We start from the raw sequence: 27629 nt of genomic DNA on the forward strand, positions 1-27629 counted from the left end.
AGACATCTACTTGGTTACAATCTTGATTACTTGTCAAATATCATTTGTCCATTTAACAGTAGTTTTAGGAGCAATATGTAACTTTAAGTTTAATTTATATTTATATTTGTTTTTAAGGATGGAATATGGTTTTAGTTTCATTTCATTTTTTTTGAGAGTTTGGGGACGGGAAGTCTGGCGGGCCTCCTAACTAAAAGGTCAGATTTTCTGGATTTGTTTGTATGCATCCATTTTTAATGAGGTTTTCCAGCCCTTGAAGTGAAAGAGAGGTTAAAAAGGGGTTAGAAGTTTATTGATTTGGGAAAAAACACTAGGTAGAAAGAACTGTGCTGTTGCCTAGCGACAGGGGTCCAGAGACGCACACAAAGGCAGAAAAGAAGTTCAGAGTATGTTTGAGAGTGAAGACAGGAGTTCTAATCTCTCTGATAAATACTGCAAGGCTGCTGGGGACTGAGTTTGGGGAGCTCCTGTATTTGCCCTGCATTTGATGTAATAGTGAGTTTAGAGTGCGGTTTTGGGTGTCTCAGAGATACCAGCTGAGGAAAAAATCTCTAGTGAATGCTCAGAAATTCACAGAAAGAAAACTGTTTGCAACTGAGCCAGCCCAAGCAAGAAACCTTGGTGTTAAGATAGTGGTAAATGTTTGCAATGGTTTTGTGTCTGTAAGAGTATTGCTGGGATAAAAGGAATGGAGTGAGTTTGAATCATTTTCTTGTATTTGTACTGAGATCTTTTCAACCTTTTTGCCTGGTGTGATATTGTTAATTTTTCTTGTTTAATAAATTTTATTCTTTGTGTTAGAAGTTCATCAGCAGACTCCTGAGTTTTTGTTCAGTAACTTATCTCCGTGGTTTCTAAAAAGAAAAATAAAAGGATCTGTTTGACTTACCCAGTATTAACATCAGCTGGGATCATAGTAGATAAACTTTCAGTAGTAAATTGGAATTAATTGTGTGGAATTGTGGAATTAATTAATTTAAATTTCTTGATGACATAAATAGAAGATATAGCTCTAATGGAGTAAACTTTTATAGCATTATCATATTTGGAAGGGTAGTTTTGAGGTAAATGGGTGTTATTTTCAGGAATGGTTAAATGACCTAATTCAGTATAAGTTTTCTGTTTCAAAGGCAGATTATTTACTGAAATGCGGTAGTTCTGCCTCTAAGTACTTGCAGTTTACCATTCATATGGAGGGGTTTGCAACAGTGAGCACTGTACTTGTTCTTATTTCTCTGATAATTGTGAATAGCAACAATTTCAGTAGAGTTTGTAAGGCCAGAGCAGTGTGGAGTTCAGCCTCAGTATTGGGGAAATGCAATGAAAAATCTACTTGCAATATTTTGGATTTAACTTTATTTTAAATGTTCAATTGCAGAAAATGATTAATAACTGTTTAAACTTGTTTATTTGTTGCCACTCTTTTGAACTCGTTTGATCTGTTAATAGGTTTATTAATTGATTACATAAGTGATCGGCTGTTTTTCCTTCTGGTAGTTGAGATATTGTGTAAGTTAAGATCATATAAATTTAATTAAAGAAGTTGAGCAACGATAGCTGAATAGGAATTCAGCCTTGATGTGTACTTGCACTTGTTAAATTTGAGGGATTAAATAACCAGATTTTATGCTTAATTTTATTCATATTTTCAAGATAAAGCAGTTCAGTTTAGTATGAGGCAGCTGAAGCTTATGATGTACAGTACCTGTCTGAGGCTTTTGTGTGCCCTGTTAACCAACTATATGAAAAGTGTTTTAACTACTTGCACTGAAGCTCAAAGTTTCTGAGCAGTATGGTACATTCCAGTCCACGAGAATAGTTAAAATTTTCTTGCAATGCCAGGAAGTGTTCACCTCTCGAGCAGAGGGAGTTAGTGAGAAAAGGAAATGGGTGACTCTCAGTGTAGGAATGTTAAATTGACAAACCGATATTCCGTATTGATTACCTGCAGCAATAGCAGTAACTTAGAGCCGTACAGCAATAAGCAGAACTGAGGTACTGTAGAATAAGTAGTGGAATAAGTCAGAAGAGAAGCTGGAGTGCAGAAATATCAGGGGAATTCCATTGTCACTGTGGTGTTTTCCTCACCTGATTCAAAGGTAATCTAGTAGGTGCAAAAGATTTTGCAATTGGGAAGAAAACAGTTGTGGTTCATGTCAGATCCAATTGCAGGAGGGGAAAAATGAAATCCTGCAAAGTGTGTCATAGAAATTGGGCGAGAGATTACAGAATAAAACTCAATGGTAGCATTCTCAGGATTGCACCTGTTAGCCAGTGTGGGAATTGCAAGTTAAGGGAGGTTAATTGCATGTCTGATAGTATTGGAGGGAAGAATTCCAATTTTGGGGCCATTGGGAACCAGTTATGCAACAAGAGCAGCCTGCATAGGATAGGTGGCTTCACACTTGCTCAAGGCTGGAACCAATGTCCCTTCTGATAGAGTAACTAGTGCTTTTGGAGAAGGGTTAAACTAACATGGCAAGTGGAGAGAATAAATGGGCTGGTGAAGAAGAAATAAAAACAGTATATTAATTGGGTGAATTTATACACTACAAGATAGACTGGGATAAAGGTTATATAGGCGGTCAGAGTGAGGAACAGATTTTTAAGTATTTATCCTGATTGCTTCTTAATTTAGTGTGTTTCTGGTCAGAATTGTTTGCTTAATTCTGGGCAATTAAGTAAGACAGACAATTGACATGAGATTATGAGAATAATTGAGAAATAGTGGCTATAACCGCAGAGGAGGGATACTTAGTACTCTTGGTTGGTAGAAGAGTGAAAGATTTAACCAGCAGTAATATTTACCATTACGTCTGGTCTTTAGCTCTACTGTGCAAGATTAAATGAAGTCACTAAGAATATTTAATTATTGAATCCTTTAAGGAAGCAAATGATGAATACGTTTTTGAGTGGGAAGGAACAGATCGAGTTCATGCCTCCAAATTAACAATTTACCAGTCATCAGATGACCCTCTCTTTTATGGTAAGATACAAATGACGAAGGACCCCAAACCAGAGGAAGAAAACGAACACTTGGTTACTCACATCCCGTAAGTAGAAGTTTGCTGTGCAGCAGGATTAGGAAATATGAACAAATGAATTAGGAGCAGGAATAGGCCATTCAGCCCATCGAGCCTACTCTACCATTTGATAAGGTCACGGCTGATCTGATTGTGGCCTCAACTCCGCCTTCCTACCTACCTGCTACACCCTTTGAATTTCTTGTTAGTTAAGAAACCATTGAACTCTGCCTTAAGACTATTCAATGGCAGTGCCTCCAGTACTCTCTGGGGAAAAAAATTCCACAAACTTTCAACCCTCTGAGAGAAAAAAATTCTCCTCATCTGTCTTAAATGGAAGACCCCCTTATTTTTAAAGTGTGTCCTCTGGGTCTAGTCTGTCCCACAAGGGGAAATATCCTTTCACCATCCACCCTCAAGTCCCCTCTGGACCTTAAATATTTCAATAAGATCACCTCTCATTCGTTTAAACTCCAATGGATACATGCCCAATCTGTTTGACCTTTCCTCCTAACATAGCCCCTTATGAATAGGACTAGGACTGAATTGAGAGTTGTGTGAAGGCAAAATAAATGTTTTGGAGTAAACTGTTTTGTGCTCCAAGTTTAAAAACACTGACCCAAAGTAGTAGCTTCACCCATGAATGTTTTTTTATATTAGCAAAAGAAATTTCAGGGATTTTCCATCAACCAAATGATGAAATTAGACTTACACATGTTTTGTGGAGCTATCTGTTAGGAATAATTACAATATATAGATGATGGAAGGAATCAATGTACCCACTCTTAGGGAATTATACATTTTAAAATCTATGTGGTGGTATGACCAAAGACCATTACCCACAATGCCACATGAGGGAGAGCTGTAAACTGAAAGTGCTCCCAGCTGCCTCTAAGCAACAATTTAAAATGGTAGCAAAAAGTCAAGAGATTTAGACAAATAATTCCTTTTAAAATGTTTAAAATTATGAAACTATTCAGTTGGAAATTGAAATAATTATTTTGTCTAGAAATTGTTATGCTTTTGGGTTTTAGGAGTAGTAATGTCACAAAGAATTGCCAGATTTGAGTAATTCAGGAGTATCAAAGCATCATTTTGGTTATATAAGCAGTATAAAAATACTTTAGTTGCTAAATATTACAAGTTATAAGATACACTGGGACATTCCAAAATGTTTTCTAGTTAATGGACTATTTCTGAAATGCAACCTCTGCTCGTTTTGGTAGAGGTAGCAGCCACTTTGTCCTACAGCATGAAATGAATTAATCTGTGTTTAGTGCTTGAGGAAAGAACGTTCAGCAGGAAGCTAACTTTGGTCTTCCTCGGATAGCCATAGATTATTTTAAATCCACCTGAGCTGGCTTATGGATTCTCAGTTTCACGTTGTATCTAAAAGGTTGCATCTCAGTACTGACTAAAGTGTTAGCTGAGACTGTGCGCTCATGTCTATAATAGCCCTTGAATCCACAGTATTCTAAGTTAGAGTTGAGAATGATTAACTTGCAGAAGTGTGTTCGCATTTGAATAATTTAGGTCTATGCAGTTTCTATATTGATTTCATGAATCTCAACTGAAAAACATTGTTTTGTATACCAGGTTCCCAATAGGTACGAAAGCAGAAGCTGACAGGTGAGTGCCCTTGGTTTTTCTCTCCTCTGCACATTGTTTATTACTGACTTTTCACAGTAAGGGTTTACTGTTTAAAACCCATCTCGTTAAACTGCAGGTTTGTAAAGCAGTATTTTGAGGTTTTGCAGCAGGACACCAAGTGCCCAGTGAAGTTTTCCCACAATTCAGCTGGCGCAGTGAGCCAGAGTCACTTGTCTCCAGGAAAAGAAATTGAGGTAAGTTCAGAATAAGATGTTTTACTATTTAAAGTTTGGATTTGTATTCTGTTTGTATTCAGACTTGTTTTATTTTAAATTGGCCCATTCTCTTGATATATTTATCCTATTTAATAGTTCGTTCTATTGAGATAATTTTTTTGATTAAATTATAATTGAAATGAGTTTGTCATTAACTATAATCTATTATAACTCCAACACCTTCTGTGGTCCTCAAGGTTTCTACACAAAGATGAATTTGAGCATAAACTCATTACATCTGCCCACAGTCCCTGTGGGACTGTGCAGCCTCTCCTGCTCCCAATTCCAGTCTAAAATGATGTTTGATCCATTTAAAATAAAACTAATATTTATATATAGCTACTGATTTAATCTAGAAAGGGCAGCATTTTTAATGTTAATTAATAAACTGAAGTAGTCATGTTACTACTATCGTTTTATTGGAGATGAAGAACAGGGCTTTAGTGTAGATAAAAACCAAGTATTGTTGTGCTGATATTATTTTACATTATACACATTGATGATGAAAATCAATCTTACAAAACAAAGCCCACAATTTTCATTCAGGAATGCTGCAGTGTCAAATGGCTGTCACTGTAAGCTTCATTGCACATTTTGCAATAGTCATAATAGTCAGTATATTGATAGGAACAAATGAGGATATTTTGTGCCCTCTCTCATGGCATGTTTGGAGATGGGGAGGGCATTTAATCAGGCGGGAGGGTGGCGTGCAAGCACCCTGTCGCCTTCCTGCCTCTACCAAAATTAAGTCCAGGACGGGAAGGCCCATGGGTGGACTTTCTCCCCAGGCACCTATTAAGTCCGTTAAGTGGCCAATTAATGATCATCCCACTGTCATTGGTATTCACCCAACTATGGGTGGGATACATGATAAGTAAAAGTGTGCAGGCTGCTTGTTGTTTCCCAGCCGTGGGGGCAGGACGGTTCCTCGTTTGAAGTTACTCAGTACCTGATCGAAGAACCTGGCATCAGGAAGGGGAAGGCCAGGTGTGAGAGCCACACCTCCCCCCACCATTGCAGGCGACTCCCCTCTTTTTCCACCCCCCCCCCCTCACTCATCCGCTCACCCCCCCCACCCCGCAAGACCCCTCTGTCATTAACCCTGGGCTGGGTCATCTCTTGATCCTGGATATCTGGCAGCAGCCACCACCTCCCCAATGTCACTGGTCAGCAAAAACAGCTACCAGCCTCTGATTGGCCAGCAGCTCTCAAGAGCCTAGATTTTTAGGCTCTGCCGGTGGTCACTTAGGTGCCTAAGAGGCACTTAATAGTGACAGGCCTTCCCAGAGGAGGCAGCGCAGGTCTCTTGCTGGCTGGACAGCCAGCAGGCAAGACCCCTGACACCGCCATAAAATCCGCCCCCAAAGTTTGCAGTGGATGGAAACAATTTGGCTCCAAAATAAATGTTCTTCACTATAATAATAACTGGTGTACTTGTTAAATGCTATGACTTAGAATGTTGAAAATAATTGCTTAAATACTGATATGCTGTGCTTATCAAAGTGAAAAACACCTTATGCCTTAAAGGAGAAATCTGTTCTATTCAATAACTGTTCAATTAGTCATGTGCATTTTTTGCAGCAATCTGAAGAAATTTCTGGATCTGTCCAGTCTTCTATACTGGGGAAGGGTGTGAAGCACCGACCTCCATCCATTAAACTCCCTAGTAGCTCAAGTAGCAGCTCTTCAGGTAAATCCTTTCATGATTGAATTGTGTGTATAGTACCCTCTATCATTTCTGATTATGCTTATTGTGGTTCATACACAAAGGAAGATAATTACACTTCAGAAGGATAGAACTGGAACATCTGAGAAACATTTATTACTAAAATGTAACATGACTCTGTAGTTTCATGGGGATATGTTAAATATTCTAAACTAGCCTTATTCTTTTACAGTGTCAGTTGTTAAATTGTCCATTCTGCTCCTCTTACAACTTTGATATTCTGATTAAATTTAGCTTAATCTAAAGAATTCTTAAATCCAAATCCAAATGTTATTAGCTCTAAGGATAGGGTAAAGCAATGTGTTGGCTGTACAAATCATTGTCATCTGATGATCTACCATTGCACAAATCAAAATGGTGATAGTTCTCACCTATGTTCTTCAGCAACAACACTGATGCCAGTAATGAAAAGGTATTACTGAATGATACCTGAATAATTTTCTCATGTTGCCAAACAGTTTGGCTAGTCTTTTTGCCTGCTAGAGAGGGGAACCTTATAAATCAGATTATTTTAAAAAGGTAATGAGATCAAGTTAAGAGTAAGTACTTAGCACAAATTAAGCTTTTCTTTTAAATGTAACATTGTTGCCGAAATTCTCCATACAAATTAAACGTTCTTATGAAAATAATGGCTGGGATTTCCCTCCTGTTTGCGGTGGGCATCATGGCTGGCGGGAGAGGAAAATATATCGTGAGAAGGACAAATATTGGTTTTACGGTATTGTAAAACCAGTTCACAATTGTGCATTCCAGCTGTCAGTGGCGGGCCATGTCTCCCACCATGGCATTTCAGGAACGCCATTTCAATATACTTGCATCTCATTGTAAGCTCCTCGCTGGACTCATCCCATGATGTTGGATCATAAGGACAGGTCAGCGTGCAATTAGAACAATGAGTTTCACAACTGTACATAAGTGATGTGTAACTGGTGATGCGCACTTAACTCGTGACTTTGCAGTTCGTTCGCCTACCTTGCATCGCGCAGTGCTTGTGATGATCAGCGCCAGGCTTTGCAGACCACCACATTGCTTTCAGGGGAGGTATCAGATGCAAGTCCCTACCTACCAGGCCAGCAGCTTTTAATGGGCTGCAGTGTTAGGTCTGCACTGGGGAAGGGGGGAAACTGGCCTCCGGCATAGGAAGGGGCTGCAGGGCTGGCCTGTACTTGGGGGCACGAAGGGGGAAGGTTGCACTCAGGTGCATGACTTGGGGAGGGTGCGGGGGTTAGCGTCCTCAGTGCCAGGATGGGGAGAGAGTATGTTACAGAATGACATAACCACTTGGGGCCAGAATGGGAGGAGCACTGAGAGAAGAAGCGCTTCAGTTTACATTGTTGAGCTTGCAAAGACTGTCCATTTCCCAGTCCAGGGAGGAGGAGGGTATGTCAGCCTAGTCTCAATCGTGCCCAGCATATTGTGCGCAGGGCAATCTTGTAACATCAGACGCTTCGGTCAATGGGGTTTCTGGCATCATGCTGAGCCATAGAAGGCACAATCAGTCAGGGGAGGCACTTGCGGCCTATAGATGGGAAAAATACAAAAATACATTGTTGGGTTATCTGAGGGTGTGTATGAGGGTTGGGGGGGGCGGGGTGGTATATGTGTATCTGTGCAAGTGGTCTCAAGATTGGGGGGAGGGGGTGAGGTCCACATGGGGCATAGACATATCCACCTCAAAATGTTCAGGGGCTAACAAACAGATATCTGCCACAAACATGATGGGATTAAGGAATATATGGGGAGGATTGAGAGGTCTTGGAGGGAGGGAAACCTGAACGTTAAGCTTCTCCAGGACGATGGGAGGGGTTTCCATACTCACAAGCTAGTCTGACAGTGAAAGCTCAGCACCACCCTGCAACGATGGCACAGTACAAAATTAAAATGAGGAGAAGCTGTGCTGGTGAGGGCTCTGCAGACAGATTGGAGGGCAAGTGCATGCACTAGGGGTGCCGATTAAAGGGGCACGCGACTGAAATGTGTATTCCCAAATGAGGCAAGAGGCACAACTGAGGCATGTTAGGAGCCTTTCAATGACAATGCAAGGAATCAGGAAAGTGAAGCAATGATGCGCGTTCATGCGAGACTAATCCTGACAAGTGGCACTAATCGATCTCCTTGTTTTTAATCCCTTGTCCGTAGCGTGGAAATTCCCCAGAGCAATAATGAACTACAGAGCAATTGGCTGACTGGAAAAGCTTCGGTAGTGTGTTAAAATCATGGTGCCAGATGGTTCAAAGAATAGAAGCCTTAGGCGGCACCCCCCCTTCGACAGAGATCAAGCAAGCTAGGATGCCAGAACACTAGGCTTTGCTGAGTTTTCCAGATTCCCACAGGTCCAGGGTGCTGTCGACTACACTTGTGGCTATAAAAGCTCCCTGGCTACAGGCACTCCAATACATAAGCAGGAAAGGCTATCACTCACACAATGTACAGCTGGTCAGTGACCATAAGAAACTCATCATGCAAGTTTGTGCTAGATATCCAGGAAGCATCAATGACTCATTCATTTTGAATAGATCTCAGATCCCAGACATCTTCGAGGCACCGCACAGGATCCAGGGCTGGCTCCTAAGTAACAAAGGGTACCCACATGACTGATGACGCCCATGCAGCAGCCTCATACTGCTGCAGAGAGAAGGTGCAAAGAGGCTCATGCTGCTAGCCAAACATTGGTGGAGCACACCATAGGGATCTTAAAGATGTGATTCTGATGCCTGGAAAGACCTGATGGAGCACTTCAGTACGCTCCCCAGAGGGTCTCGCAGATTACTGTGGCTTGCTGCATGCTGTACAGCTCTCGTGCTGCAAAGTAGAGAGGACTTGCCAGATACCGACTTTGAGGAACTACATGTCTCCTCCAATGAGGAGGACATTGAAGGGGGTGAGGGCGTTGGGTTGGGGGAAGTCGAGGCTGCAGGGGAAGAGGCCATTGCATGGGTCAGACTAGGCAGGCATGTATGTGAGGCCCTCATTGTCAACAGATTACACGAGGAGGATGACAAGTTGCACTGAGTACTCTTGGACAAGTGCCCTCCATCGTGGGCCGCATGAACACCAGTGTTGCTATTCCTCTCATTTCAACATGCACTTCAGTATGAGAGAGCACAGTTACACATGAAGCTTACATTGTCCTGAACCTTTCAAAGAGGATAAAGCCTCCGGAGCATGTGTCCTTGCTGAGATGAGCTGCTAACTGGAGGAGGAAATCCCAGCATCAGACATCAGAAGGTACTGCTGCTTCAAGCATATCTTCAGTATCCCAGTTGCAGTGACAGCCTACAAGAGCCAGGAGCTGTTCCACTACTCTCAGCGGGCGCATAGCTGTATGCCTTCAATGCAACAAAGCTCCCCAAGGAGATCCATCTCCAGCAACAGGACAACATATTCTGTGTAACATCGAAGGTGAAACTGATAGGTGACACTTCAGCCAAGGCAGCTGAGGACGTTCCACATGTGTGCAATAATTCTGCAGTGACTCAATGTCACCTTCTCTATCACATCGACATCTGGCACTCTCAGTTAGGGATGCTGGCCCGCTTTTATCCTCGCCTTACTATGCATGTGGACCACCTGAGGTTGACTGTTTCAATCACTTGCATGCCAGGCATTAAAATGATTCCTCTTTAAGACATACATTGTGCCCTTATGGCCAGCCCTGGCTCTTACAAACTCCAAAATTCTCAGACACCACAAAGCCCTCAAGGTCACGAGTTGTTGCTAATAAAGAGCAGACTTCTGTTTCAGTACATCCTCACTCCTACCCCATTGCTCCCCTCAACATTGCCTAAAATTACGATGTGTGCTTCCAGACCATACCCAAAGGCTCTATTGACCGACAAAAATCACCATTGCAATTAGCATCACACGTCTTGGCGAGTGCTTCGGTGATGAGACGCACAGTGCTGCATCCCAACATTGTGATGCGAGTCTTGTGGCCACAGTACAGACAATTACAGGTTAAGAAATGTTCATGGTTGTCAGTTCAAGTGCCAGGGCAATAACGTGGCTGAGAAGGATAGAGCTTCAGCACCTTGAGGTGGCAAGGTCCTCCCACTTATTGGTCAGTTTAGCGGATGTGTACTCGGAAAGTTGGAAACGTGATTGGCAGACAGCAGTGCACACAAGCCCTGATTATGGGCTCATAGCATGAAAACCCTGCTGGAAGACACAGGGCACATGGAATTGGATGATATATGACCTTTCTCCATGCGTAAACACATCTCTCCTTGTACACTATGCCTTAACCTTTCAGGAATACAGACAAGATAGGAGAACGCCTCTGCCTCAATCTTACACAGCCAAGAATAAACAAGACATGACCCTGCAAAGCATGTGAATGGGATTCGTTCCACAAGCACATTTAACATTAAGGTCAAGGCTCACTAATGTCAAGAATGATCTGAAAAAGGGGCACACACTGTGGTGATATGGAAGCACACTACATAGATGAGAGGCCCATGAAAGAGGTCTGCGATAAATGGAGGAGAGACCATGGTATCACACCTGATTGACAGCAACAAAGCTTATCATTAAAAGGAAGCATACGCAAGAGATGATGTGAAATGGATGCGATTCTCTTTATATTTGTGAACATTATATTTACGTTGTATACCTGTGCCACCATTGTGTTCCTAAATCTTTTTACATTTCCTAACCCTACCATTACATCCTGGTGTTTCCCTGACATCCACAGCGGAGGTGAAGGCAGCCTGCTGACTGCTGCGCCCTGTTGGCTCTAATGACTTTGGTGGGTGCCCTCTGGAGGGCTGAGACCTGGAGTGCTCCAGCCTGTGTTGGAGGTCCTGCTCTGGGGCAGGTGCACCCTCCTCAGCTGGGCAGTCCCAGAGCCACCTGGATGGATGGTCCTGGGGTGTTCAGCTGCTGGTCATCCTTTCTGTGGGTGCACGAGGGCCCCTGTGACTCCTTGAGGAGAAGGGACAGCTGGAGTGAGATCTAGATGCCACCCCTCCCCCATTCTCATAGCCCCTGATGGATGCCATCAATGGCTACAGTGATGAGTGCAGTTCCTGCAGCAGTGCAGGACCGATGTCCTGGACCAAGGTCTCCATGGCAGCCGCCATCAAACCAGTGTTGACCTGGGTGCATTAGCATGCCGGTGCTATCACCTGAGACTGAGCATGGACTGACTCCTCCATCATTCGTTGCAATTTGAGGAATGCAACTGACACCCCTTCCTGACGTTCTCATGAGTGTACCTACAGCTCCACCAACTAAATTATGACCGAGCCTGAAGGCTCTTCATCTGACTTGGACTCCACAGATTCTTGGCCTCCAACAGTTCTCTGTGTGCTGGCGACCTCGGATGTCCCTGCCTCTGCCTGCTGTGGACCAGATTGTGATCCCAAGGCTGCTCTAGACCTATGCTCCCTGAGGTGTGTGTCTCTGCGATGTTGGATGGCGTGGGTGAGCGTTGTGATGGGTTTTGTATGTGCTCTCTTCTGGTTCCTTATTCAAGGTCTTGTGTGGGTTGGAGCTAAGAGCCCAGCTTGTGGATGCCCTTGGGCGCTTTCCAGAGATGCCTATGAAAGAAAGGAGAGATAATTAGTGCATGGCAGGCAACTCTAAAACAGGACACTGCACTCCCAGTATGGTTGGCTGAGGGATGAGTAGGATGCTCACTTGGGCACCCCCCTCTCCATTGGCGCAGGCACCCTCCGGCCAGCTCGATGGCTCGATTCTCATAGGGAGTGAGGACCTTGATTTCAGCCACTTGACCCCTGGTCTCTGAGCCCTCTCCCTTTGCTTGTGTACGAGCTTGTCCTACATAAAGACAGATGGAGAGTGTGAGTAGAACGCATGCGAGGGCATTTGATAAGGATAAAAGCACTATACTGTGGATGCTGGAAATCTGAAAGAAGAGTCATACGGACTGGAAACGTTAACTCTGTCTTTCCACAGATGCTGCTGAATTTTTCCAGCAATTTTTGCATTTGATAGGATGCCGGCCGTGTGTAGGTGGCGAGTGCATGAACGGGATGAGGACATGAACTGCAGGGGATATGAGGCTAGATGGATATGTGAAGGTGTGTGTGAGGGTATGAGTGGCGATGATGTCCCTTGAGCTGCCAGCACGTGAGATGCCAGTGAATGTACGATGGGCTGGTGAGTGTGTAAGTTGAGAGTGATGAAATGGTTGACTTACCCTGGTGGCACGGATAAGATCATTCATCCTCTTTCTGCACTGGATGACTAACTTCTTCTGTGCTGCTTTGGCACTGACCACTTCTGTCACTGCCTGCCACAGCAGTGTGTTGCGATTGGTGGCCTTCCTCTGGCCATCATGGGGGTAGAGGACATTATGGTGGGCCTCAGCTGTGTCCAGCAGATGTTCCAGGGAGGCGTCACTGAATTTAGGCACAGCTGTACTCTTCCCTTTCAGGTCCATCTCTTTCATCTGTGGCAGTCCTGGGCTGTAGATATTGACAAAACTGTGCATGGGTGCCATTTAGATATGGCGTCCAGAGTGAGGAAGTGGTGAGCTCACAGCAGAGTGGGTGAATCAGAGGCTACCTGCCCGTGATCCGGCGTGTTTCCCATACGTGCATAATTATTGCAGCGGGAAGTGGATGATATGGCGCGAAAACCCACCATTGCATCCGGCGGGTAGAATGTCATTTTTCATGCCTGCTGCTGCGCTTAGTGTGATGAGGGGAAAATCCCACCCAATGATTACATTTCTGTTTTACTGGAATATTTTTCTTTCTCAATTTGTAAGATTTGCATTACTACTTGACATGTCGCAGACCTACATCAAAAATGTTCTCTGGTTAGTTAAATGGCCTTTAGTTATATGAACATAAGAAATAGGAGAAGGAGTAGGCCATTCGGCCCCTCAAGCCTTCCCCGCTATTCAATCAGATCATGACTGATCTGCCGCAGGCCTCAATTCCTCTTTCGTGCCAGCTCCTCGTGTTCATCAACTCCCTGAAGCTTGTATCTGTTGCTCAACCCAAAAATACAAAGATACACATAGTCACATCGTAGACATATTTAAAGATCAGAACAAGAATGTTTCTTTTAGCTGAGTTGTCTTGCCAATTTCTGAGTTGTGCCTCATCAGGGCAATTTATTGTCAGTGATCCAAGGATTACTACTATCTGTGCTTGAAATTGTAGAAGTTAAAAAATAACTCCCAGGAGTAAGATGCTATTTATGAAATTAATTGTAAGCGACGTACTTCATATGTGTTCCCTAATTTGAGTGGCCTGGCTGTCAAGAATGTTGGGGTTGCATTAAGTAGAAGCCTGTTGCTTCTTTGAAAAAAGAACAAATTACCACAGTATGCTGGCAGTTGTATTCTTGAAGATGTGTTTTTGGAGAAAGTAAAGATAGATTGCTAAGTAAGAAGATAAAATAAGTTGGTGATCAATTAGTAAAGGAACAAATTTGGATCAAACTGGCTATTTCTGTTCAAAAGATTTCCTTTGCCCCTAACCTTTAGCCACATGGAAAATAGGAAAAGAGATTGATAAGGAAGGAATAGTGCATAGGATGGCTTGAGGAAGGATGATTAAGAGAGGAACAAAGGAAAATATGGGGATTGGAAAATTAAGACCCTGGTTTTCCCAGAACTCAGTAGTAAGCTTTTTTTAAGTAGAGTGTTGGACTAAAATATATTTGTGATCTATTTTAGGAAATGTCTTTAGCCCATTGCAACCAAGTGGCCATCTGAAATCCACAACACCCCCTCCTACCACCACCAAAAGTGCTAGTTTGTCTAGAAAACATTCTACGGATTTTAATCAAGTGAACATCCTCTCACCACCTGCCATGTCTCCAGTGGGTTCGTCACAAAGTGAGTGGAATAACTAGCAACATATTTGTGGCTAGTTCCCTATGTTAATGGTGTGCACATACGTCAATAAGCTAAATTGCTTGGTATGGCCTTTCCCTAAGAATACCTATTAATGTTGAATGTGTGCCACATTTAAATGTATAATTTAATTAAGTTTGATGTATATAATTGTATAATACAGCATTTTGTATGTCTGTGTACTCAAAATAGTCAAAGTAAAAATAAATGAGTGCTGTGGTTGACAATTTGAGACTTTTACAAGCATTGGTGTAAAATGAATGTATAAAAGAATTGATGACAAAAGGCAGTCGTAAATTCAAAGAATTACAAAACTTGAGCTTACATGCTTAAGTTGTTAACCTCTTAAAATAGCCTAGTTCTGTAAAACAAAGGTAGAAGATAAGTAAAATTACTATATTACTGCAGAAAATAGATCACACATCAGCCTCAGAAATGATAAAATGGCGTAGAAATTTGAATTAGAAATATATAATATGCCCAGAGATATCAGCAGCTTGCATTTATATAGCACCTTTAACATAGTAAAACTTGCGCTTCACAGTAGTGCTATCAAATAAAATTTGACTCCAGCCTGCAAAAGTAGATAATATGACAGGTAAGCAAAAGCTTGGTCAAAGACGTAGGTTCAAACAAGCGTCTTTAAAGAGGAGAGAAAGGCACCAACGTTTAGGCAAGAAACTTCAGGGTTGAGAACATAAAATATAAAAGCAGGAGTAGGCCATTTGGCCCCTTGAGCCTGCTCTGCCATTCAGCAAAAACATTGCGGACCTGATTGTAGCCTTAACTCCATTTTCCTGCCTGCTCCTCCCCACCCTCCTCCTCAACTGCCAATAATCCTTGACTCCCTTGTAAATCAAAAACCTATCTAGCTCAACCTTTAATATATTCAGTAACCCAATCCCCTTCGCTCTCTGGGGCAGAGAATTCCAAAGATTAATTTGAGAAGAAAATCCTCTTCATCTCTTCTTAAATGAGAGATCCCTTATTTTAAAACTGCATCTCCTAGTTCTAGATTCCCCCGTGGGGGGAAACATCCTCTCAGCATCCACTGTGTCAAGCCATTTCAGAATCCTATCATCTCTCATCCTTCTAACTGCAACGAATATAGGCCCACCTGCTCAATCTTCCCTCGTAAGACAGCCCCTTCATCCCAAGAATCAACTTGGTGAACCTTCTCTGAACTGTATCCAATGCAAGTACGTCCCTCCTTAAGGTGGCCAAAACTTTACACTGTAATTTAGGTGTGGTCTAACCAGTGCCCTGTATAGTTGTAGCAAGACTTCCATTCTTTTATTCTTCATCCTCTTTGCCAACATTCTGTTTGCCTTCCCAATTACTTGCTATACCTGCATGCTAACTTCTGTGATTCATGAGCAAGGATATCCAAATCCCTGTGTACAGCGGCGTTGTGTAGCCTCCCTTTTAAATAATATTCCACTTTTCTCTTCTTCCCACCAAAATGGAAAACCTCACATTTTCCCATATTATACTTAATCTTCCAATTTTTTTCCCACTCACTTAACCCATCTATATCCCTCTGTAGACTCTGCGTCCTCCTCACAAATTGCTCTCATGTTTTTTGTCTTGTCTCTTGTGTCGTCAGCAAACATGGCTATGATATAGTCAATCCCTTCATCCACTAATATAGTTTGTAAATAGTTGTGGCCTCAGCACTGATCCCTTTGGAAAATGACCCATCCCAACTCTCTGTTTCCAGTTGGATAACCAATCCTTTATCCATGCTAATATATTACTCCCAACACCATGGGACAATGAAGGCACAGCCACCCGTGATGAAGTTTGATATCGGCGATGCACAAGAGGTCAAAATTAGAGGGTTTTAGGGAAGAAGAAGGTTACGGAGATGGTGAGGGGGTAAGGTCATGGAGATTTAAAATGAAGAGGAGAACTTTAAAAATGATGTATTGCCGGACCAAGATCCGATGTCAATCAATGAGCAAAGTGGCGATGGATGAATAGGACTTGATGCTTGAATTAATTGGTAGCAATTTCGCTTGTAGAATCACCCCACAACACCACTTGAGTATTTCACCCCACAACACTACTTGAACAAGTAATCTACTAGATGAAAACTACAGTGAAGGTCTGAGGAGTGATGTATTGTCTGTTTAGGATAACATGTTAAACACAGGTTCTGTTTACCTGACCTGGTGATTCAGATGGATGTTAAAGGTTCTGCAGTACTATTTGGAGAAGAGCTGATCACTATTACACCCTCAATTAGTACGAGCTAAAACAGACATGGTTGTTTGTGGAATGTTGCTGGCACAGAATGGCTGCCATGTTTGACCATATAACAATCATTGCATTTCAACAAGTATTTCACTGTACAGTGCTTTGCAGTGTTTAGACATGAAAGTGCTGTATACATATTGTGATATATTTCAATATAAGTATTTTGTAGCAATGATTTTTGTTCATTACTACATTGCTGCTTTAGTGATTCTTTGTAAGTCACTACTTTCACACCATTGTAATAACTGCATCACCTTTACAATAGAGCTTTTCAGTTAACTGAAAAAGCAACTTAAAACCGAGAAATAACCAATACTTGAGAGCAACTTTGTGAAAATACAGGCGACGCTTGTTGAAAAAATTACCCAATGGACAATTTTTTTTAATTTTATAATACATGCAGGTACAATGCACATTACTGAATTGTCATAGACCCTATATAAGCATTGATATAAATGCATGTTAATTTGCTGACATCCAGTGTGTGTCTGCCCTTAGCGGTGCTGAGTTTACTTCTCTAGCTGAGCTGAAAACAGCATGTTTTCCCCGATACAATTTATTTTTAACCTTTATACTCGAATCTCTGAGGGTACATGCAGATAACCATTTAACCCTTCTTTAGAGCAAAGCAATTCCAGCATCTTTGAATTTTGGAATTTGTGTGAAGAGATTTACACTCAGTAAAATTGAAAGCAACATTGCCGTAAGTGTCCAGTGGTTGAATCTTCTAAAATATTTTAAGGATGATCATTTTTCTTGTAAGATAAGCTTTGCATTGCCAGTGCCATGAGTTCAGTCTATACAAATCCAATCCTTTGGTGTCTTACAATTCAAGCTGTGTTAATGCCTTGAATCCAGCTCACTCTACGTGTGTCCATACCAAGTCCCAACCATAAAGTCAGCCTCAAGACATTGGTGAGACAGGTAAACTTAACAATAAAAAGGAATTTTGGTAGATGGTAGAGGATCATATTAATTTTAAGATTAAACACTACATCCACTTAGGGGCATGTGTTGGTTTCAAATACAAGAGACTTTGTATATTTTAAGCTAGAAATGATTTGATATACAACATATGTTATAAACTTGATTCTACTTCACAGGTCATGGTTAGCAGGGCACCCAAGTCAGGGCAGTCACAAGAGATTGCCCACTGCTTTAGGAGAATTCCAGACCAAACAACATAGGGTTTCTTAAATGTCTATTTAGTAGGATAGTTGTGCAGTTCAAGATGATGCGGATAAAGATTTCTAAAAGTTACTTACTAAGAATTTTTAAGCTTTATTTTTAAGTAAACTTTTAAGTAAAAATATAAGTGCACTGACAACTGAAATAATCATTAAATCAAGAAATCTACTGGGGAAGTTGAGTTTAATCCTGGAAATTTAAAGCAATCTAAAATTATATAATGATATTCTTTTACTGTAAATTTCCTTTCTATAACCTTACATGAAACCTAGTACTCAGTCCAGTAAGCAATCCTAAAGAACAGTTAATGACAATTTTGGTACAGTTTATATCATATATGTTAATACCATCTTCACTGTAGATTTTTAACATTATTTCAAGATGACATCATAACTGATGCACTCTGCAATTTGTACCTCATTTTACTTCACAATAATTAAAATTTATGTCTTTCTTGTACCACTTTAATTACCTAAAATGTGATATAAACAGAATAAAAAACATTGGATGCAATGTTATATATACCCTGCTTGCTATATTAACTGTAACTTATCCTTCTACTTGTGGGGAACTCTCATCAGACTATAGATGGGTGCAAGCTTGGATATGATGATTTACTTATTCAATTTACTTGTCATGCTTATTATGCAACAAATGGAATAGATACAGTGCAATATGAACATGCTGCACACTTTTTACAAGATGACCATGCCTTCATTTACAGCTACACCTCAAATTACTCACCTAGAACTGTAGGTTGACAAGAATTCTTGTGCTGTGTAGCTAAATTGCTTTGTGCAAGTATAATACCAGTAAAATAGTAGAGATACTCCAAAGATGAAAAATGTGATTTCTGCTTAATGAATGGGACTTATTTGTTAATTGGGATTAATTAAATGTAGGTTAATAGAAGATCCTCAATTTTTCCTCAATACTAAGATTCAAGAATGAGCATGTATAGGATGCTGTGGATAGTGGGACCATAGATTATATTGAAGGATGGTCCGGCATTACTAAGTAACCTTCCTTTTCTGTGCTACTTTGCAATGTGGTTAGTAAATGGTCTTATTATGTAGACAATGTAAGAACCTTAGGGAGATGGGATTGTTTATTGTGTTTATTAGGATTGACATCAGAGGATTAGATTCCCTATCTCCAAAAAGAACCTGACCAGTATCGAATGCGTTAACCTCTCCACTGCCAGTAGTCAAAAGGAACCTTTCAGGAGAAACAGCCACTTTTCAAAATTTGCTAAGTGATCCTGCAGGGCATCTATAGAGCACAAAAAGTAACCACAATTTCTCCAAGCATAATTACCTTAATTTTGCAGAGTAGGCTGGCCTATCTGTGCTAAAATTGCCACACTAGTTATCTGTGGTAAAGTGTAGTATAAATTATGACAGTTATTATTTACTACTTAATATAGTGCATCATTCTTGCAGAACCTACTCTTACGACGTCTTTCCCTCCTAACATCCTTGGGGAAAACATTTTTTTCCTTTCCTGGGAGTTGTTTTATTTGCTACTGCAAACTGTTATTTTTTTAAATCCTGTTTTTGATTTGTTGTGTAAATAATTTTACACTACTTTTACCCTCTTCATATTGAAAATTTGAGGAAATCAGTGGGATTATTTTCAAATCCCATGTTTGTGGTGCTCATAATCCAAATAAACTGATGATCACTGCCTGAAGAGTTCCTTGTAAAGTGCATTAGTAATGGTAAATCACTAAAATATCTACTGGAGCTAAGTATTTCAGTAGCCTCATCTCTAAGTCAGAAGGCTGTGGATTCAAGTCCCACTCCAGGACTTGAGCACAAAAATCAAGACTAACTGTGCTGAGGAAGCACTGCATTGCTGGAGGTGCCTTTGGGTGAAGTGCTGAACTGAGGCCCTGTCTATCTTCTCAGATGGACATAAAATATTCCATGGCACTATTTCAAAGAAGAGAGGGAAGTTATCCCCACTGTCCGGGCCAATGTTTACCCTTCAATCAACATCACAAAAATAAAGATGATCTGGTCATCTCACCCTTCTTTGTAGGAGCTTGCTATGTGCAAATTTGTTCCTTATCCTACATTACTACAGTGACTTCTCTTCAAAAGTACTTCATTGACTGTAAAATGCTTTGGGATGTCCACTGGTCATGAAAGACGCTATATAAATGCAAGTGTTTTTTTTCTTAATAATTATTAAATTGAAGTTTGGGGAATTTATGCTTTGTGGAGATCTTTGTCTTGAAGGCCTTCAACCATTCTGGCTAAATTCTTTATGGTGGGCACTACAGGCAAGCCTTGATAGAGTTGATCTACTTGATTTACAAATTTGGACAAACCAAACAAACACCATAATAGTCTTCAAGTTTGACCACTGCACAAGAGGAAAGTTACAATTTACAAAAGGGCATATGAACTCAGAGAAATCGTGAATCCAGTAGTGTAACAGATGATCTTAGTCAAGAAATGGATGAAAACATTAAATATTAAAGAAATAAAGGGCTTATAAATAGCTAAGGAAGTAGGTGGCATAGGAAATGCAAAAAAAAGTGACAGGGATGGAAAATTTCAGTAAGAATTATGTATATATCAAAGGTTTGAAATTGAAGATGTAACTGAAGTATGAAGTTTCTGGAACAAAAAAATCACCTGGAAAAACTCAGCAGGTCTGACAGCATCTGCGGAGAGGGATACAGTTGACGTTTCGAGTCCGTATGACCCTTCATCAGAACTAAGACATATAGAAATGAGATGAAATATAAGTTGGTAGAAGGGGGTGGGACAGAAGAGCTCGATAGGGGGACAGTGATAGGTGGAGGCCAAGAAGAGACTGCCAAAGATGTCATAGACAAAAGGACAAAGGGGTGATATTATCTAAAGAATGTGCTAATGGGGACATTAAGGGAAGCAAGCTAGTGGCAGATGGCCCTAGTGCGGGTGGGGTGGGGGAAGGGATCGAAATGGGCTAAAAGTTGGAGATGAAACAATAGATCGAAATAACTTTAAAAATAGGAGAGGAAAGAAAAAAATATAGTTGTTAAAAAAGTTATAAATTATTGGAAAAAAGGGGGATCGGAAAGGGGATGGGGATGGAGGAGAGAGTTCATGATCTGAAATTGTTGAACTCAACATTAAGTCCAGAAGTCTGTAAAGTGCCTAGTTAGAAGATGAGGTCCTGTTCCTCCAGTTTACGTTGAGCTTCACTGGAACATTGCAGCAGGCCAAGGCCAAACATGTGGGCATGAGAGCAGGGTGGTGTGTTGAAATGGCAAGTGACAGGGAGGTCTGGGTCATGCTTACGGACAGACCGTAGGTGTTCCGCAAAGCGGTCACCCAGTCTGCATTTGGTCTCTCCAATGTAGAGGAGACTGCATTGGGAGCAGCGAATGCAGTAGACTAAATTGAGGGAAGTGCAAATGAAGCGCTGCTTCACTTGAAAGGAGTGTTTGGGCCCTTGGATGGTGAGGAGGGGGGGGAAGTAAAGGGGCAGGTGTTGCACCTTCTGCAGTTGCATGGGAAGGTGCTGTGGGACGGGGTTGAGGTGTAGGGGGCAATGGGGGAGTGGATCAGGGTGTGCCGGAGGGAACAATCCCTACGGAAAGCCGCTGGGGGGGTGAAGGGAAGATGTGTTTGGTGGTGGCATCAAGCTGGAGTTGGCGAAAATGGCAGAGGATGATCCTTTGAACGTGGAGGCTGCTGGGGTGATAAGTGAGGACAAGGGGGACCCTATCATGGTTCTGGGAGGGAGAGGAAGGTGTGAGGGCAGATACGCGGGAGATCAGCCGGACATGGTTGAGGGCCCTGTCAACTACCGTGGGTGGAAAACTTCAGTTAAGGAAGAAGGAAGACATATCAGAGGGAAGTTTCTGGATTCAGTCTTTGGACCAAAAGGTTAGAAAGTACCTAGGTAAAAAAGATTGCCTCGAGCTTCATTGGAGTAGTACATGAGGCCAGTGACTGCCTGAGGAGCATTTAAGAGTGCTATAACTACAGGATGGGAGACAAGTGAAACCAAATCAAAGTACAGGATTCAGTTGGATATCAAAGTTTATGCGCCATAACAATACACAGAGAAAGAAAATTGCATTAATTTTATATATATTGCATGTACAATTCCCTTTTAAAACCTTTCTTCTGAAATTGGATCCGTGGACACAGCACTTCAAAACAACCATCTATGCATATAAAAGGGCTAAGTTGATGTTCTTGAACCTAAACTTAATAGCTTTCATATAAGGTAGCGTCCCATCAGCTCCTGACTAGGGTATCACCTGGATTAGAACTTTCAGGTTTGCAAGATTTTTCTACCCCATTAGTTGTTTTAAAAACTCCTACATAGTTTCTGACTACATAGAACAAATTTGCTTCTTTGTCACTGTGTGGAATGTGAAGGAGACCTCACTGAACTCCCTATTTGATAAAAGGAGCACTGAAATTAATATAACACGTGTTCTCCTTCACTTAGCGTTCACATGGTACAAGTTCAAATTTCTGTTCAGGTCTTCTTTTATTTGTGGACTCCCAAGTTGATCTTTTGCTGCTTATTTCACAAGCTTTGTTTGCAAACTTTGCATGTTAGACTCTGTTCTAAGATATAATTTGACTTCATACAGTTTTTATGCTTCAAAGAAAACCTTGTTGGAAGAGCTTTAAGACACTTGATAGAAGTGCAACTATTGTTAAAGATGCGTCCTTATCATTGGTACAAATTGTTCTCAAACTTCAGTAATCTGCAAAAGTATATTAATTTTACAACCTCTGAAAGATATCAATGGTTGCACATAAGACAATTTGTTTCTTTTGCATGCATGACAACTGCAACTTATGTATTAATTGCAAGATTATTACACTTAGAACTGCCTAAAAGTCTAATTCATCCCAACAGTTCATTATTCCATGTATGGCTAGGATATGATATTAAACCATTTAATTGTACAAAATCACATGCTCTCTATTAGATATTTAACTATTTTGATGTATATAGGCAAAGCTTAAAAGTTATTTTATTCGTTCATGGGATGTGGGCATCACTGGCTAGGCCAACATTTATTGCCCATCCCTAATTACCCTTGAGAAGGTGGTGTTAGCTTCCTTCTTGAACCACTGCAGTGTGCAGTTACTGATTTATACCTGATGTTTTGAAGTTACTGATTTATACCTGATGTATTTTTCCATTAACTATTCAAGCAATGGAAGATTTCTTCAAAGTCTAGTTTTCCTAGTTGTATACTGCCACTACAATGTGTGACGTTATTATATCATTCAAACTAAATGGATGGAGAGTGACTTGATTTACAGTTTACAGATGACCTTGAAATCTATACAATTGCAATCACCATTTTTGTTTACTTGTGTGAACTATTTTTTTTCCCCTCGGCAATAACTTTAAGTGTTTCCTTTTGGACAGTTTTACAGAAAACCTCTACATCGGTTTTAAAGTAATAACGTGGCGCTTTTTGTTTTCTTAATGAGCAGGATCTGGGACACCCAAGCCATCTACCCCCACACCAACCAACACCCCTTCATCAACTCCACACCCTTGTGATGTCCAAACCCCAGCATCTACAGCCACTCCCACAGCTACTCCTTCTACACAAGAATCAGGCCTCAATCCGCAGACCCTTTTAACCCCTTTTGCCCAACAGCAGATGGCTCTCAGTCAAGCTCTGCCAGTAATGACCATACCTCTTTCCAGTATGGTAACTTCCATTACAACAGGGAGTTCATCCACCCAGGTGATGACAAACCCAGCGGGTCTCAACTTCATCAATGTAGTGGGCTCTGTTTGGTAAGAATATTTCTAAATCTTTTTAAACCTATCAAATCATTTTAATTGGATGTATTAATCTTATAAAATTGAAGTGTATTTTTACTTTGATTCAATACTGTGGATTTTTGTTGCTGACTCTGACAACAGATTCTGGTTCAGCACCTTATAATCAGCTTTTATATTCAGCGTTGTTCATGTATCACAGGAGTAAATCCAGGTTGCCAGTGAAATACCATCACTTTTGATGCCTTTACGACAGATGGTAGCCATATCACATCTCTCTTCTATGCTACTCCACCTTATTGTAGTATTTACTGTGATTCTGCATAAGTTTGTTTTATAGTTTTCCTAAAGCCTGTTTATTTCACTTTGTTTTACTTGTTGAAGAGATTTTGTGACTTGAAAAATGTAAAGAAAGTTTTAGTTTTCCAAGTGTATGTGACCATAAGACGTAGGAGCAGAAGTAGGCCGTTCGGCCCATTGAGTTTGCCCCATCATTCAACTATACCATGGCTGACCTGATAATCCTCAACTCCACTTTCCTGCCTTTTCCCCATAACCCTTGATTCCCTTACTGATTAAAAATATGTTTATCTCAGCCTTGAATATACTTAATGACCCAGCCTCTACAGCCCTCTGCCGTAAAGAATTCCACCTGAGAGGAGAAATTGCTCCTCATCTCAGAATCACACAGTGCAGAAGATGCCCTTTGGCCCATCGAGTCTGCACCGACACGTGAGAAACACCTGACCGACCTACCAAATCCCATTTACCAGCACTTGGCCCATAGCCTTGAATGTTATGATGTGCCAAGTGCTCATCCAGGTACCTTTTAAAGGGTGTGAGGCAACCCGCCTCCACCACCCTCCCAGGCAGCGCATTCCAGACCGTCACCACCCTCTGGGTAAAAAAGTTTTTCCTCACATCCCTCCTAAACCTCTTGCCCCTCACCTGAACTTGTGTCCCCTTGTGACTGACCCTTCAACTAAGGGGAACAGCTGCTCCCTATCCACCCTGTCCATGCCCCTCATAATCTTGTACACCTCGATCAGGTCGTCCCTCAGTCTTCTCTGCTCTAACAAAAACAACTCAAGTCCATCCAACCTTTCTTCATAACTTAAATGTTTCATCCTAGGGAAACTCCTGGTGAACTTCCTCTGCACCCGCTCTAGTGCAATCACATCCATCCTATAATGTGGCGACCAGAACTGCACACAGTACTCCAACTGTGGCCTCACCAATGTTCTATACAACTCCAACATGACCTCCCTACTTTGTAATCTGTGCTTCGATTGATAAAGGCAAGTGTCCCATATGTCTTTTTCACCACCCCATTAACATGCCCCTCTGCCTTCAGAGATCTATGGACACACACGCCAAGGTTCCTTTGTTCCTCAGAACTTCCTATTGTCATGCCGTTCATTGAATACTTCCTTGTCAAATTACTTGTTCCAAAGTGTTTTCAGGGTTAAATTCCATCTGCCACTTATCTGCCCATTTGATCATCTTGTCTATATCTTCCTGTAGCCCAAGACACTCAATCTCACTGTTAACCACCCGGCCAATCTTTGGACACGGGCTTCCAGTCACTAAAGCAGCCTTCTGTCATCACCTTCTGTCTCCCACAACTAAGCCAATTTTGAATCCAGCTTATCAAATTACCCTGTATCCCATGTGCATTTGCCTTCTTTATAAATCTCCCATGTGGGACCTTGTCAAAGCCTTTGCTGAAACCCATATAAATCTCTGTTTTAGATGGGCACCCCCTTACTCTAATATTATGCCCTCTGGTCTTAGACTCTCCCACAAGGGGAAACAACCTCTCAGCATCTAACCTGTCAAGACCCCTAAGAATCTTATATATTTCAATAAGGTCACTTCTCATTCTTCTAAACTCCAATGAGTACAGGCCCAACCGACTCAACCTCTCCTCATAAGAAAATCCCTCCATCCCCGGGATCAGCCTAGTGAACCTTTTCTGGACTGCCTCCAATGCCAGTATATGTTTCCTTAGATAAGGGGACCAAAACTGTATGTGCTCATGGAAGCGGGAATAATATATTAGCATAGTTGGAGGATCAGTCAAGGGACAGGAGGCAGAGAGCAGGAATAAATGGGGCATTTTCAAGTTGGCCGGCTGTATTTAGTAGTGTTGCAAGGATAGGTGCTGCGGCCTCAGCTATTTATAATCTATATTAGTGATTTAGATGAAGAGACAGAAAGCAATATATTCCAGTTAGCTGACGATACAAAGCTGGGTGATAATGTAAGCTATGAGGAGGACTCGTGTAGACAAGTTAAGTGAGTGGGAAACAAGCTGGCAGATGGAGTATAATGTGGAGAAGTGTGAGGTTATTCATTTGGTAATAGAAAAGCAGAATTTTTTTTAAAAGTATGAAAATTATAAATGTTGATATTCAGAAAGACTTGCTCTTACAAAGAATACAAAGTTATGCAGTTATAGCAAGCAATTAGGAAGGCAAATGTTGTGTTTACCTTTATTTCAAGGGGACTAGAGTACAAGAACAGGGAAGCCTTTCTGCAATTGTGTAGGACTTTAGTGAGACCACACCTGGAACCTTACGGAAGGATATCCTTACCTTGGAAGTGGTAAAGCAAAGGTTAACTAGATTGGTTTCTGGGATGAGATGGTTGTGCTATGATGAGAGGTTGATTAAATTGGGCTTGTGTGGTCTGGAGTTTAGAAGTATGAGAGATGATCTCATTGAAGCATACAGAATTCTGAAGGAGCTTGAAAGGATATAGACAATGAGAGGTTTTTTCTTCTGGCTGGGATATCTAGAACATGGGGTCACAATCTCAGGATAAGGGATCATTATTTAGGACAGAGCTGAGAAGAACTTTCTTCCAGAGGGTTGTGAATCTTTTGAATCCTCTACCCCAGAGGGCTGTGTCATTGAGTATATTCAAGACTGATTGATAGATTTTTGATCTCACAGGGCAGAGTTGAGGCAGAAGATCAGCCATAATGAAATTGAATGGCAGAGCAGGTTCAAGGGTCCATATGGCCTAGTCCTTTTTCTATTTCTTATGTTCTTATGTAGTTAACTATCTCCAGTCACGCCTCCACTTCTGCAAGTGATTCCTCTTACTCCAGGGTCTTATTGAAGAACTTTGATAGAAGCTTGTGCACTTCGTGTCAAACATAGAGGCTCTCCATGGCTACTTCTCTCCTCTGGCTTTTCCCTTGCCTCTAAATACTTAAAGACTAGTGGGTAGACAGGAGAGTAGAGGCCACAATCAGATCACCATGATCTTATCAAAAGGCTCAAGGGGCTGAATGGCCTACTCCTAATTTGTGTGTTCTGATGTACTCCTACCAATCATCCTTGAGGGGCTCTCTTCCTCCACCACCCCCCTCATTTGACAGCCTGTGCTCCATCTCCCACAGTAATCATCAAACTTTTCTTCTGCATGAAACCCACCACTTGCTTTCTTGATGTAATCCCAATGTAGCTGAATTACTCAACTTCCACTTCTTGACCTCATATTTACCAATAACATCTCAAAGTTTAGTTTTTTAGCGCAGCACTAGATGCCCTGATCCAAGTTCTCAATGACATTTGATGTGACTGAAGCTCCCCTTTTGTCCCTTTTTGTAACCCTTTATCTCTAAGTTGCCTTTGACATTACTGATCACTCCCTGCTAACTACTTCTTCTCCATGATCCAGCTCCACAGCACCATTCACTTCCATTTCTACTTTAATTTAACCACAACAACTGCTTTTCCTCCCATGGCCACATGGTCACTTGCAGTGTGTCCTAGGTCTCCGTTCCTTCATTAAAAAGCTACCCTTGGTGACATGATCAAGAAGTCAGCTTACCTATATGTTACCTGTTCACCACTAGCAATGACTCCATTGGTTCCTTTAATTAATTTCCTTCATCTTAACTTTTGCAAAACCAAGGTTAGTATTTTTTTTTCACTTCTGTCGGCACCTGAAGG

General features: G+C 41.4%; 1 protein-coding gene across 11 annotated transcripts in view; it reads left to right on the forward strand.

Moving 5' to 3' along the window:
- Positions 1-27629, forward strand: part of supt20 (SPT20 homolog, SAGA complex component) — a 92013-nt gene that overhangs the window by 32151 nt on the left and 32233 nt on the right. For all 11 annotated transcript variants that reach the window (XM_041198532.1, XM_041198535.1, XM_041198534.1 and 8 more), the window contains 6 exons: positions 2887-3053; positions 4620-4652; positions 4750-4867; positions 6470-6578; positions 14269-14430; positions 23367-23679. In XM_041198532.1, the coding sequence (XP_041054466.1) occupies positions 2887-3053; positions 4620-4652; positions 4750-4867; positions 6470-6578; positions 14269-14430; positions 23367-23679 (902 nt within the window). The remainder of the gene's footprint in view (positions 1-2886; positions 3054-4619; positions 4653-4749; positions 4868-6469; positions 6579-14268; positions 14431-23366; positions 23680-27629) is intronic.

The sequence above is a fragment of the Carcharodon carcharias genome, chromosome 11, assembly GCF_017639515.1.
Source record: "Carcharodon carcharias isolate sCarCar2 chromosome 11, sCarCar2.pri, whole genome shotgun sequence".
NCBI lineage: Eukaryota > Metazoa > Chordata > Chondrichthyes > Lamniformes > Lamnidae > Carcharodon > Carcharodon carcharias.